General features: G+C 49.4%; 1 protein-coding gene across 2 annotated transcripts in view; it reads right to left on the bottom strand.

Moving 5' to 3' along the window:
• Nucleotides 1-7,378: 7,378 nt before the first annotated feature.
• Nucleotides 7,379-12,316, bottom strand: part of RANBP17 (RAN binding protein 17) — a 266,615-nt gene continuing 261,677 nt past the window's right edge. Inside the window, exons 26-28 of one of the 2 annotated variants that reach the window (XM_040976743.1) lie at nt 12,161-12,259; nt 10,200-10,327; nt 7,379-8,582 (exon numbers count right to left, since the gene is read on the bottom strand). In XM_040976743.1, coding sequence (XP_040832677.1) covers nt 8,486-8,582; nt 10,200-10,327; nt 12,161-12,259 — 324 coding nt within the window. In that variant the 3' untranslated portion in view covers nt 7,379-8,485. The remainder of the gene's footprint in view (nt 8,583-10,199; nt 10,328-12,160; nt 12,260-12,316) is intronic. The other variant, XM_040976736.1, reaches the window with a different exon arrangement.

Raw genomic sequence — 12,316 nt, 5'->3', positions numbered from 1 at the left:
TTCTAATTCAGGCTCTGCCAACCACCTTTGGGTCTCTGCCGGCCTCTCCAGCAGCCTACTTCTCCCTTTTTGTGAAAGCAGGAAGGGCAATTGTTACCCCCAGGGTGGCCGTGAGCGCTAAATGAGATAACATCTGTGGAAGTGGCAGCGAGACACTTGGGCGATTATGTAATAATAACTTTAATGGTTCCTGTGGCTGAGAACTTGGTGCCTATGCCAGGCAGGGGAGCTGGGCACTGACTTCCCTGGAAGCAGGTGAGAAAAGCGAGAGAAGGGCTTAGGCTGGAGAGCGACCTGCGAGTTCCAGTGAGCTCCACTGTCCCTAGCTCCATGTCCCTTTCGACTCCTCCACGCCTGCCCTTGTTGCAAGGCCCATCATTAGGCGGTGTAGGTGCTGCTGGAGACCTTGTTTGCTTCCTCAGCTTACCCACTGTGGACCGGCAATGGTCCAACTCTGTGCTTGCATTTGCTTGTCTAAGAAAAGACACAGCATCTCTCTGGTGGGATGAAAGCAGTTCACCAGTCTCCACCAGGGCCAAGGCTTGACTTCCTGGGCTCCCTTCCTCCTGGGGGGTGGGTGGAGGATTGCTGAAGTGGGGAGGGGGATGCACAGCTTTGCCCCTCCCCTCAGGGTCACAAGCTCTTAGGGGGACCCTGATTCTCAGAATGTGTCCTTAGCTGTAGCAGCATCGCCTGGGAGTTTGTTAGAAATGCAAGTTCTTGGACCCAGTCCATTGCTGCTGAATGAGACCCTCCGGGCTGCGGCCTGGTGAGCTAACGCAGGCTCCAGTCTGGAAGTCAGGGGCCAGAGCCTCACCCCGTCCCCAGGTTCACGGGCTGACTGATGCAGCACGGAAGCACGGGGCTCTCAGGGGTCTGTGCTGCCCCCTGTGCTGGCCAGCCGGCTGTCTCCTCTTGATCCTTCTTGCCTGAATGTTGTCTGGGCTATTGGTCTTTTCAGAAAATCTTCAATTTAATAGTATTCTTTTCTTTTTTTAATGTCCTCTTTCATGAATGTTTCAGCTTTGTTTTTAACAATTTTTTCTTTGGGGAATGGAAAACTTAGTTCATTTTATCAGTATCTTCCTTTTTAAAAATGAACTAAGTTTTTGCATTCCTCAAAGAAAGAGTTATTCAGGTTCCTTTTTAAAAATGAATGCATTCAGGGTCATACGTTTTCTTGTGAGTACTGTTTTGGCCAAATATATATATATATATAATATATATATATATAAATATATATATTTATTTATCTGGTGTTTTTGAGAAGATATAATTTTTTGGCTGCCCCTTTTTAGCTGCTACTGATTGAACAATGACATTCATCTACATGCAGTCATATGCACATGCATTAAAAGAAAACTAGATTAGAAAATGTGAAATCGAATAGGGGTTGGTGCTGTGGCATAGTGGGTTAAGCCTCTGTCTGTGGCACTGGCATCCCATATGGGTGTCAGTTCAAGTCTTGCTGCTACATACCAGATCCAGTTTCCTGCTAATGAACCTGGGAAAGCAGTGGGGGACGGCCCAAGATCTTGAAGAGCTGTACCTTGTGTAACTCCCTGGCTCCTGGCTTAGGACTAGCTCAGCTCTAGCCTTTGCCATTTGGGTATTGCACCTGCACATGGAAGATCTTGCTCTCTGCCTCATTCTTGCTACCTGTAAAATCTTTGCCTTTCAAATAAATATAAATAAAATAAACTCTTAAAAAAAAAAGGAAACAGAGAAATCTAAGAACTGGGGCTGGGATTCTAGGGGCAATAGGAATTTCCTGGATTTGTACACCCTCTATCCTTCCGTGCGGGGGGCATGGGAGGATCTGGAGAGAGGGTGGTGGGGGATTGGGTGAGGGGGTGCATGCTGGGAGCCTGAGGTGAGGAGAGGCCAGGTGCTGGAGATGCCAGCTGGTTCAACAGCTCCTTCTGCCCTTGACTTCCTGTGTGTTTTGGGAATTTTAGTTTGCCTGCGTTGTAAAAACAGGATAGAGACTGAACCAGGACACCTGACTAAATTGAGGTGAGTGACCCTGTTTGAAAGACTAAGGGGAATGTTATAGTTTACCTCCACAGAAAAAGGCAAGTACCTGCCTGGTGCTTGCCCCCCGCCCCATGCCTGGCTGCCGACCTGCCCATGCCATTCTCAGTTCACACACCCTACTTGGGACTCTCCGGGAGCCCTTCTAATTCTTCCAGTGGAAGGCTCTGAAGATATCCACTCACATTTCTTTAACCACCCTTTAATTTATTTGATATATATTTATTTCACACCTACTCAGATTTCCTGGCCCTCCCTTCCCCCCAGTTCTGGGGTGACATGTACTGGGGAGTGAAGTGGTTCCCTATCTCCCCCATGTGGATAGCTGAAAGGGTCTAGGACCCTGCCAGCTGGAGGAAGGACAAGGCCAGCGGGTACTGGATGCCCCTGGGATCCCCCACTAGGGGGACAGTTGGCTTAGAGAGGTGAAGTCCCCCAGTCGGAGGGCATGCAGCTGGGGAGGTGTGGAGCTGGGATTTGAACCTGGGGCTTCTCAGTCCCAGCCCCGAGAGGGCGGGGGAGGACTATAGAGGAGGATCTGGGTGAAGGAGGCTAGGAGTGGGCAGAGGACCAGCCCTGCTGGGGCTTGCTTGGTCTCTCCTGTTCGCCTGGGGGCTTCTGGAAACCAGAATGGTGGTGTTGGCAGCACTTGATTCCATGCCTTGGGGCCTGCCTGGCCCCACCTGCTGGAGATGGTGTGAGGTTGAAAGAAGGCTGAGGCAGATGGGGTCAGAATTGGGTCCAGGGATTCATGGCGTTGAATGCAGTATGTACCTTCCACAGCTGTTTCTGTTTCCTTTGACTTTTTAAAACAAAAAGCTTCTAAAGATGCATTTATTTGAAATACACACACACACACACACACACACACACACACGCTTGCACACACAGAGAATATTTTCCATTGACTGGTTCACTCCCCAAATGGCTGTTATGGTCATATCTTGGCTGGTCCAAAGCTAGTACCCAGGAACTTCCTCTGAGTCTTCCACACTTGGGCCAGCCTCTGCTAGTGCAGGGAGCTGGACCGGAAGTGGAGCCGTCAGAATACTGATGGGCGCCTATGTGGGATACTCCTGGTGGCCTTACCGTTTTCACCCCCAGGCCAGTCCTGTGCTGCCTGTGGCCCTGCATCCTGTGGGACCGAGCCAGCTTCTCCCCTCTGCTCATCACCTGAGGCAGCAACACCCCTTGTCCCCTTCCGCCTCCCCCCCCCCCCCCCCCGTTTCTTTCTTTCACAGTCTTTGAAACCCCATCTTGGCTTTCCTGCTGACTAGACCCATTGAGGGCAAAGGTTGTCTCCTTCATGGTTCCTCTGTGGTGAGTGAATGAATGCGTCAATGAAGGAGTTCAGGCACCTGGGGTTGGCTGAGACCCAGCCTTTGACTTTGACCGGACCCTGGCATGGCAGGGAGGCAGGCAACACAACAAGGAAGTTCACCACAGAGACTGTGGGTTACAGGGAACAAGACAGAGGGGAGGGAGGGGGAGGCGTGCTGGTGGAGACCTCCGAGGGCTGCGGAGGCATTGGCCCTGTGCAGGTGGCAGCATGTGCAAGGGTGCAGGGATGCAGGGGTGCAGGGGTGCAGGGTTGGGCTCAGGGGTGCAGGGTTGGGCTCGGGCCTGCAGGTTCAGGCGAGCAAGGGCAGGGGATGCGGGACCTCCAAGCCCAAGGTCACAGCTTGGTGGGTTTGTTTCCCTCCCACCAGCCACTTTTCCCATTTGTGCCGTACAACTTGCCTCCCTTCCTGACGGATGTCTCCACTAAATTTGACTTCGTTTCGACACTTTTGTTGGGCAAATTACATTAAGATGGATGTTGCAGGTATCCTTTATGGTTTATTTATCATGATACTGTTTGTATCTCACGCTTATAAATAACTTATGTTATAGCTTTTGTTTGTGGAAATGTAACTTACATATTTTATTACGCTTTCTGTAAACCTCAAAAAGAATCTTGTCAAGGAAGCACTCTTATCAGCAATCCAAACCATGGGACGTAAAACCCAACACAAACATTATTTTTTAATATGCCAAGGAGGCAGGTTACTCTTGCTGCTGTTTGAAAGGTTTGCTGTCATCGTAAACTTGTACCTCAATAAAACATTAAAAAGTCTCAGGAATGATCTTGTCAAGTTCAGCAAGGAGGATGAAGTGGTGGCAGAACCCACAGACACAACTCGCAGAGGGCCTGGGACCGTGGTGGCCTTTCTCTGTGAGAACCTAGTCACATCCGGAAAACCCGGAGGATGTTCTGTCCACTTTCTCCTTCCAAGTGTCCCCAGAGCCGAGCTGTGAGCTCCCGGGCTCAAAGGAGACGGACAGATCCACCTCAGAGTCCTGGTTGGTCCACTTTTTCTTTGGTGCAGACTTTTTAATCTTTACATGTAAAGGAAAGGGAGACATCCATCAATGCATTCCCCGCCTGCCCACAATGCCTGTCCTTGGGATGAAGCCGGGAGCCACGACCTCTCTCCAGGGCTCTCCAGGGCTGGCAGGAATCCAAGGATGTGCACCATCAGTGTCTGTTGTCTCCCGAGGGTCCACAGCAGCAGGAGTCAGGAACCACAGCTGGGAGCTAACAACAGCTGTGCTACCCTGACTGGGGATGCAGATGTTTTAGCCACTAGGGACCAAACATGATTTTCTCATCTCTAAAATGGGTACGGTACTATGTGACATTCTTATTGGGAAGCAGTGTATGCGGCTGCACTTTGCAACACTAAGCAGGTGCTCAAATCACGACAGTGCTCAGCATCTTCTGTTTGTCTTGAATCTCTTGCCTCCCTAGGTCAGGGGTGGGGATTTGTTTTTGTAAGAGCCATTTGGATATTGATAGCATCATCTGAGGGCCACACAACATCAACAACTTAAAAATTAGCCTGTTATATTTTTATTGGATTTTAAGTCCTGGGGGTAGGGCATAGGATTTTTGCAGGCCTTGTAAGGCTCACGGGCCAGATGTATACATCTCCCCACCCCTAGGTACTTCTTTCCTCCTAAGAAGCTAGGTTCTTACATGCTCTTTCCCCTAAACTGTTGGACTAGCTCCCCGTTTAGATAAAGTTCCCACAAGGCTGAATGATCCTGGAGAAACCCAGGATGGAAGGTACAGGAACACCAAACGTGGTGGACACGGCATGCAGCTTTTCTTTTTTTTAAAGATTAATTTTTTTATTATTATTATTATTTTTAATTGGAAAGGCGGATATATAGAGAGGAGAGACAGAGGAAGATCTTCCGTCCGATGATTCACTCCCCAAGTGAGCGCAACGGCCGATGCTATGCCAATCCGAAGCCAGGAGCCTCTTCTGGGTCTCCCACACGGGTGCAGGGTCCCAAAGCTTTGGGCCGTCCTCGACTGCTTTCCTGGGCCACAGGCAGGGAGCTGGAAGGGAAGCGGGGCTGCCGGGATAGAACCGGCACCCTTATGGGATCCTGGGCGTGCAAGGCGAGGACCTTAACCACTTGCACCACCGCACCGGGCAGCTTTTCATGGGTGAGGTTCTGACACTGGTGCGGAGGGCAACCTCAAAGCCTTCAGAGGGTTCCCTGCTTGAGCGTGGGCCGAAGCAGCTAATGTGGCCCATGTGGTTTCTGGGTGATGTCTGCTTGTGTTCCAGAATCCCATCTGAAGACTGAGATGTGCAGACAGGCCCGTGTGGGTTTGTTAGGTGGCAGGCACTGTGGAATTGCCAGAGCTTTGTTGATTTTTATCCTCTTGCTGAACTAACTTAGGTATGCCTGCGACTAGATTGGGTTCTGTGATAGTTGTACTAGCGGCCTTCTGTGAGGCACACCTGCGTTGGTCTCTGGTATATAACATCTCTACAGAGACCCCTCCCACCTGCAGCGCAGGTCTCTTTCTCCAAAGCCGCCACCGCCCCTTACCCAGGCCAACTCTGTGAGGGTAGGGGTGGTGGAAGGGACACCAGTGCCCAGTCAGGATCTTGTTGTGGCAACTGTGCAGTATCCTGTGATTCTTTGCCATCCCCATTTCCCCAATCTCATTTTCCTCCATTCCAGGAGGGCTCAAAAGGGAACTTGGCCCTTTTAGGAAATAGCAGTATTCCCTTCCTGGCTTCAATGGAGAAACCTGTAGAGCAAAGTTAGCCATGCCCCAGCAGAGGTCAGAGGACAGAGCTGTGGTTGACAGCTTTGCAAAGGGCTCTCAGGGTTCCTGGCATCCACTTAATCTCTGGGCTCTCTTAGTGGTGTCCCTCCAATGAGCGGAATAGGGTGAGAGTGGCAGGAGATGGCCCCCCAGCTCTCGTGGCTTCCAGCCTGCCTCTAATGGAGCAAGATGCCACACTGTGAGCTGCCCTGTAAAGAAGGCAAGACACGCGACAAGGAACCAGGGCCACATTCCCTGAGAAACTGAATCCTGCTAATAACCATGTGTGAGCTCGGATGCAAGGCCTGCCTTCCCCAGGCAAGCCTTGGAATGATCCCACAACCCTGTCTGCTGCCTGTGAGACTCTGAACTTGGGACCTTGAGAGACCCAGGAGATAGTGTTGTTTGAGGCCATTGAATTTTGGGGTCATCTGTTATGTAGTGAGAGTTTCGAAAAACACACGAAAATGGATGCAAACAGTGACTGGTTTCAACCCGTGATTCTGAACCTTAGGATAGAGCTGGGTTCTGATCCTGCCTATGTGACTTGAGTAAGGTTAACACCGTCTCTGCATCATGGCCTCCTCATCAGCCCAGTGGGACTCATGCTGTTGGGAGGATGGAGAGATTCACGCACGGAGCACGTCAGACAACTCAACAGCATCTGCCGAGCCCGGCTCTGGCCTGTACTCCTGCCTCGTGGAACAAGGTCTGCAGAAGTGAGAGGGGGGCTGGCCTGACCCGGCCTCCTCTGAGAAGTAGCAGCCTAGGGTTGCTGGGTAGGTGTGGAAGCGCCGAGTGACCGACAGCAGCATCTCAGAGAAACGAGTGCACATCGTCATTTCCGCATGAACATCTTAATGCAAACAATACAGCGCTTTTAGATCCCAGACATGGGGAGGGGAACCCGTGCCCGCCTGGTGGAAAGGATGCGTTTTGAGAGATCTTCATTAAACTTCTGCAACAGCTGCTGTTTTACAGAATTTAGAATCTGCCCTCACAAGACAAACTGTATTCCTCATTGTGAATGAAAGTATCAGGCTTGTTTATTTTTGAACGTTGAGATCCCATTCGCAACCCATTCGTGATCCAGTTATTTCACACACGGAAGAGCACCATTCCTACACCACCCAGGGTGCCTGTGTTCTTCTAGCTGCAGAAGTCAACCAGCAAGAGAGGTTTCAAGACAACACCAGGCTGAGAAATGAACTTATCGCAGGCAGAGCCTGCTGTTCCAAGTCAGGCCAACCTTTCATGTCTGATGAAAAACAAAGTGTATGATATTTATTGTAAGTCTGAACCAAGAAGGCAGAGCACCTGCTGTAAAAGGCATGTGACAGCGGCAGTCTGGAAGTACAGCCTAGTGCCAGTGCTTCTCAAACTTCACAGACTCTCTCCATGTCCAGGGTGGAATGGGAGGGGGTGAGGTCACAGTCCCCACAGCAGCATAAGAGTTACTGTGGTGAAGTAGAACGCGGTTGTTTCTGACTTAGTACCTGGCACTGATTTGGGGAGCCTAAGAAGAAAGAGCTGCTTCAAATACTGTGCTTTAAAGTTGTCATCACGTTCTCTTAAAAATTAGATGGCCGCAGGAAGACTGGGTGCTGGCACTACCCAGAACATCTTACTGGTGCTTCAGGGGTCTGAAGAAATCTCTCCGCAGGCAGTAATTGCACAGCTTAATTCTTCTAGACTGAACCACTTCAGATTTATGCCAGTGAAACGCAAACGTTGTTTGTAAGTCATTTAATTGTGTTAGTGTCTCTCAACTTTATCAGATGCTGCGGAGACAGAGAGGCCTGCGTGTGGTCCTGGGGGAGGTTCTGTGGTGCTTCCACGCTCCTTCTACTTGCCCACAGCCCAGGGTCCCGGACACTGCTGCTGCCCCACTCAAAACCCACGGCCGATGTAACAGGTTCAGCTGGCATTTGTCTTAATCCAGGACTCGTGTTGAAGGCTGCCTCTCCAACAGACTGACAACCCTCATTACAGCCCCAAGTAACTAGTGCACACTTGGGCACAAACCCAGTTTATTATATTCTTTGGTTAAATATTGTTTTGCCATCTTCTCAGAGCTTTTTGGGAACAAAGGTAATGATATCTGGTAGAAAGACTGAAAACATGTGCTATACTTTTTCAGAACAAAGATTGAATTTACATTGTGCACTATTATACACTCTTATAATTAGGCCAGACTTATAAAAAAGATAGGGCTTTTGTTGTTATTCGTCTTTGAAAAATAGATTTCCCTGGGCTAGCCAACCCCGCTGTCCTGGGACCTGGACCATCAAGAGTCTCTGGATAAAGGCTGCTTGGCTTGTGGTGGGAGAAGTTGGGTCAGCTCATCATGTCCAGACTGCAGGCTTCAGTGCTGCCGTCGCAGCGCAGGGCCTCGGCCACGTCTCTTCTGAAGACAGAGAGGTTCTGGGTGAACCTGCGGAGACAGAAGGGAAGTGTCCAGGGTCACAGTGAGCGCCATCTGGTGCGAAGCTCTGGACGCCATGGCCCCTGAGGCGTTCAGGACCTTGGAGAGCACCTCCTCCCAGGGGACCGCTGACCGCTCTAGCTGGCACCGTTGCTTCCTTCCCACCTTCGCTCCCCAGAAAATCAGGAATGCCACCAATGCCATCATGCCAACTTTGAGAGGTACATTTTGCAGTTCTGATATTTAAAATATTTTTTAAAGTCCAATTAGCATAAATGGTAAGAAACAAAGAGCTAAGGTTTATGTGCCAAGCACTGGATTCAGTTTATATAGTAACTCATTTATCATTACAAGTGTCCCCTAAAGACAGTATTCTCACCCTCATTTGCTAAGAGAAGCTTCAGTAGCTGGAAGGGAATGGATGCTGGGATCCCTTCCCTCCCTCTTGTTAGCGAGGTGACCTTGGATGAACATTCACCCCCTTTCTTGGTGCCTTACATGAGGCAAAGGACTACAGAAAGTGAGCATCAGCTGAGTCATGCCTGGGAGGACCCACCAGGGCCTGGCACAAGAAAACCAGCAGTCCTTGTTGGCTGCTGCTCTTGTTAAGCCGGAAGGGCTGCCTGATGCCATGTCAGGGGGCGGCACTGAGCCTTCTGAGCCTCAGAAGAAGCAATTTCCCCTCTGAGGCACCCATTCTTTAAATCTCTCCTGCAGGCTTCTGAGGTTGCCCCTTTTTGCCAAAGGTGGAGTGAAACAAGAGAACCTATCTTCATGTCCGACGGTGTTGCATTACTAAAACCCAGTTTGGCAACTGGGATGACTGATGCTTTGCATTGCCAGTGGTGCAGCAATTGAATGCGACCACATTTATCAGAGGATGAGGTAGGCAGTTTTATGCTGGAACTTGTTTCCCTTCTGAAGGCTTGTTCATGAAGGCTTCCTGAAGGCTTGTGTCCTCTATTAGAATGTACACTACATGAGGGCAAGCAGCCTTCAACAATCAGTTTGTCACCAGTACCTCGATGCCAGCGCAGAAGCTATACGAATCAAATGAATACCTGAAGTCAGGGCCTAGCTGAGAAGTCAGGGGTCCTCACATATGGATCCTACTGGCAACTGCAATATTAAAGTGTATGTACAGGAAGTAATGAACACTCAGTATGGGTCATTTGCCCCAGATACCATGCCTTCCTTCATTCTGTCAATTAAACCCTCACAAGCAGTTACCATCATCTCCACTTTAACACTGGAGCTAACTACCTTAGGGCCACACAAGGTGGGCAGAGAGTACACCAGGTCTGTCCGTCTGTAGACAGGCCATGGCTTTCCTTCTTTTGCTTCTTTTTGTTAGTTTTCTCTTCTGCTGGAATATAAACTACATCAAGGCAAAGACTACACTGTAGTGATCTCTGCATTCATAGATAGTGCCTCACGTCTTGTCTGGAACAAAGTAAACACCCAGGGATATTCACTTGATGCAACTGATTTGAGTTCAGGGTCATAAGATGCAGGTCATGGTAAAGTTACATTAGCGTGTGAGCTGTGTTCAGCAATGATTCAGTTATTTTCAACAAACCCTGCCAAATCCACCACCCCAGAGATGCCCTCCTGGGCAATGCCTACCTGTCTCTGTTCTTGATGGACAAGTTCTGCTCCACTCCTTCCATCAAATTCTGGAAACACTGGGCAAGGACCTCCTGCTTGGGGAGTGACTGGCTGCTTATCAGACTTGCTCTCAGTTCACTGAAATACTGTTGGGAGACAGAAGGCATCAGCGCGCTGACTCCAAACCTGGCCCAAAGAAAGTCAGGTCAGCTCTGAGTGACTTGGTAATGCTTGGGACAATTTTTGTCCCGATCCACTTGGACCTATAAGCAGTTAGAGCAAAGCCTAAGCAATAGACACATTTCTGAGTATAAATTGTATTACCTTTCTCATGGAAACCTCTTGCTGTCACTGTTCTATTGTCATTGTTTGGGCTGACAGAGTTTTCACCTCCTCCGGAGGGAAGCCCACCCGCCCCACTTCTGGAACACATGGTCTTCCCGACTCACCTCCCCTAACCACAGCAAGGCCGAAAGAGGAAGGGCCTTACAGATGAAGATGATGAACTTAACAGAAAACATCCAGGGCGCCCCGTGGGTGACAGAAAGCAAAGCCTGGGGTCTCACGCATGCCTCATCGTCTTTCCTGGTTTTGGCGAACCAGGCTGCAGACAGCTCTGGCTTGCTTCCAAGTCTCTGTCTTCATGGGGTAGAATGGGTCTGCTCTGCTGAGGTGGGTGCTGGAGAGGCTCATTTAGTTCTGGCGAAGCTTTTTGGCATCTGGGAAATCATCTGTTACGCCTGGTCACAAACCGCAAGGCCCTTTCTGCCCTGTGGGCTTCGGTACATACCTAGCTCCCCTGCTACACATGGCTCCTCATCACGGCAAAATGCCTAATTTTAGCACAAAGACAGTATTTTGCCAGTCTCATGTTTATCCTTCCAAGCCCAAACAGCATGATATTTAATTTCCATCATGCATTAAAACAGCTCACATCAAAAAACACACATAATTAATATGTAGTCAGACTAATACTTAACTACTATATATCAGAGGCATTATACTTAAACCACAATGTCTTCCTGAACAAGATTGGGAATGCACAAAACTACTTATTTTTCCCTTTTATAATGATGCAGTGACTCACACCAAATAGAAAATTATTAGTTTTTCATCCCAAACCATGAAATATTGCCTCCATCAGTAAAGTATAATATTGTGATGTCATAAGCTTTTTCTAAACACTGAATTTGCCCTTATTCCCTCTCAATCATTTTAAAAGAACTGCTCTCTTTTATAGAGCTTGGATTTAAATCACAATAACACCAAGGGAAGATGAATGACAGTGCTATTGAATGTGGCTAAAATTGGATACTTCAGCACAGGTGAATGATGAGACAGCTCTTCTCTTTTTGATATATTTTCTTCTTCTATTAGTTTCCTTCCAAGGCTGGGATTTTAGTTTGAATTTTAATGTATGCGGCTGCCTTAATCTCACTGTCTTTTTCCCCAGTACTATCTTATTGTATAGACAATTCATTCTCCCAAGCAGTAATGCACTGCTCCTACCGACTGCTGGGGAGGCAGCTGGACAAGGCTGGGAGGCAGGCCAGGGTGGCAAGTGCACTTAGGGGGCTGATCACGAGTGCTCCCACATGCAGCATGCTGGGTCTGTGCACAAAGCCCCAACAGGCTGCTATCACCATCGAGGTCAGTGGAGATCCCAGGTATGAGAGGAGGTCGAGGTAGATGGCTGCTGCTCACATCCCCCTGGAATGGTGGGGGGGAACCCTCCTGAGCAAACCATCCTTCCCTCCACGTGGGGACTCTCTTGACTTCAGCAGAGCCAGTCCTGAGGCCTGCATCCCTGAAGGCCATCTGAAACCTTTAGCCTTCTGTGGGGGAACACTGCTGTGTCCTGGTTCCAACATTAGCAGGCTCTGCTCCTCTGTAATTCAATGTCACAGCTCAGCCCAGTACACAGCTTCTCTTCCTTCCCCAGGGCCACCTCCCATGGACCCCACTGCAGCCACTCATACCTTCTCATTGAGCAGGATGAGCCCCAGCAGAGGCCTGGATACTGACCACTGGTTCCGACAGTCTTCAAAGACAATGGTGTTCATGAGGACAGACATCATCTGGAAGATACAACGCAAGGTACATGGCTCGCCTTGGCTCAGAGCTCCCATGCAGCC

This window comes from Ochotona curzoniae, unplaced genomic scaffold (genome assembly GCF_017591425.1).
Source record: "Ochotona curzoniae isolate NIBS_2020 unplaced genomic scaffold, NIBS_Ocur_1.0 contig_1, whole genome shotgun sequence".
In the NCBI taxonomy this organism is placed as follows: domain Eukaryota; kingdom Metazoa; phylum Chordata; class Mammalia; order Lagomorpha; family Ochotonidae; genus Ochotona; species Ochotona curzoniae.
This window is presented reverse-complemented; position numbering and strand designations above follow the sequence as displayed.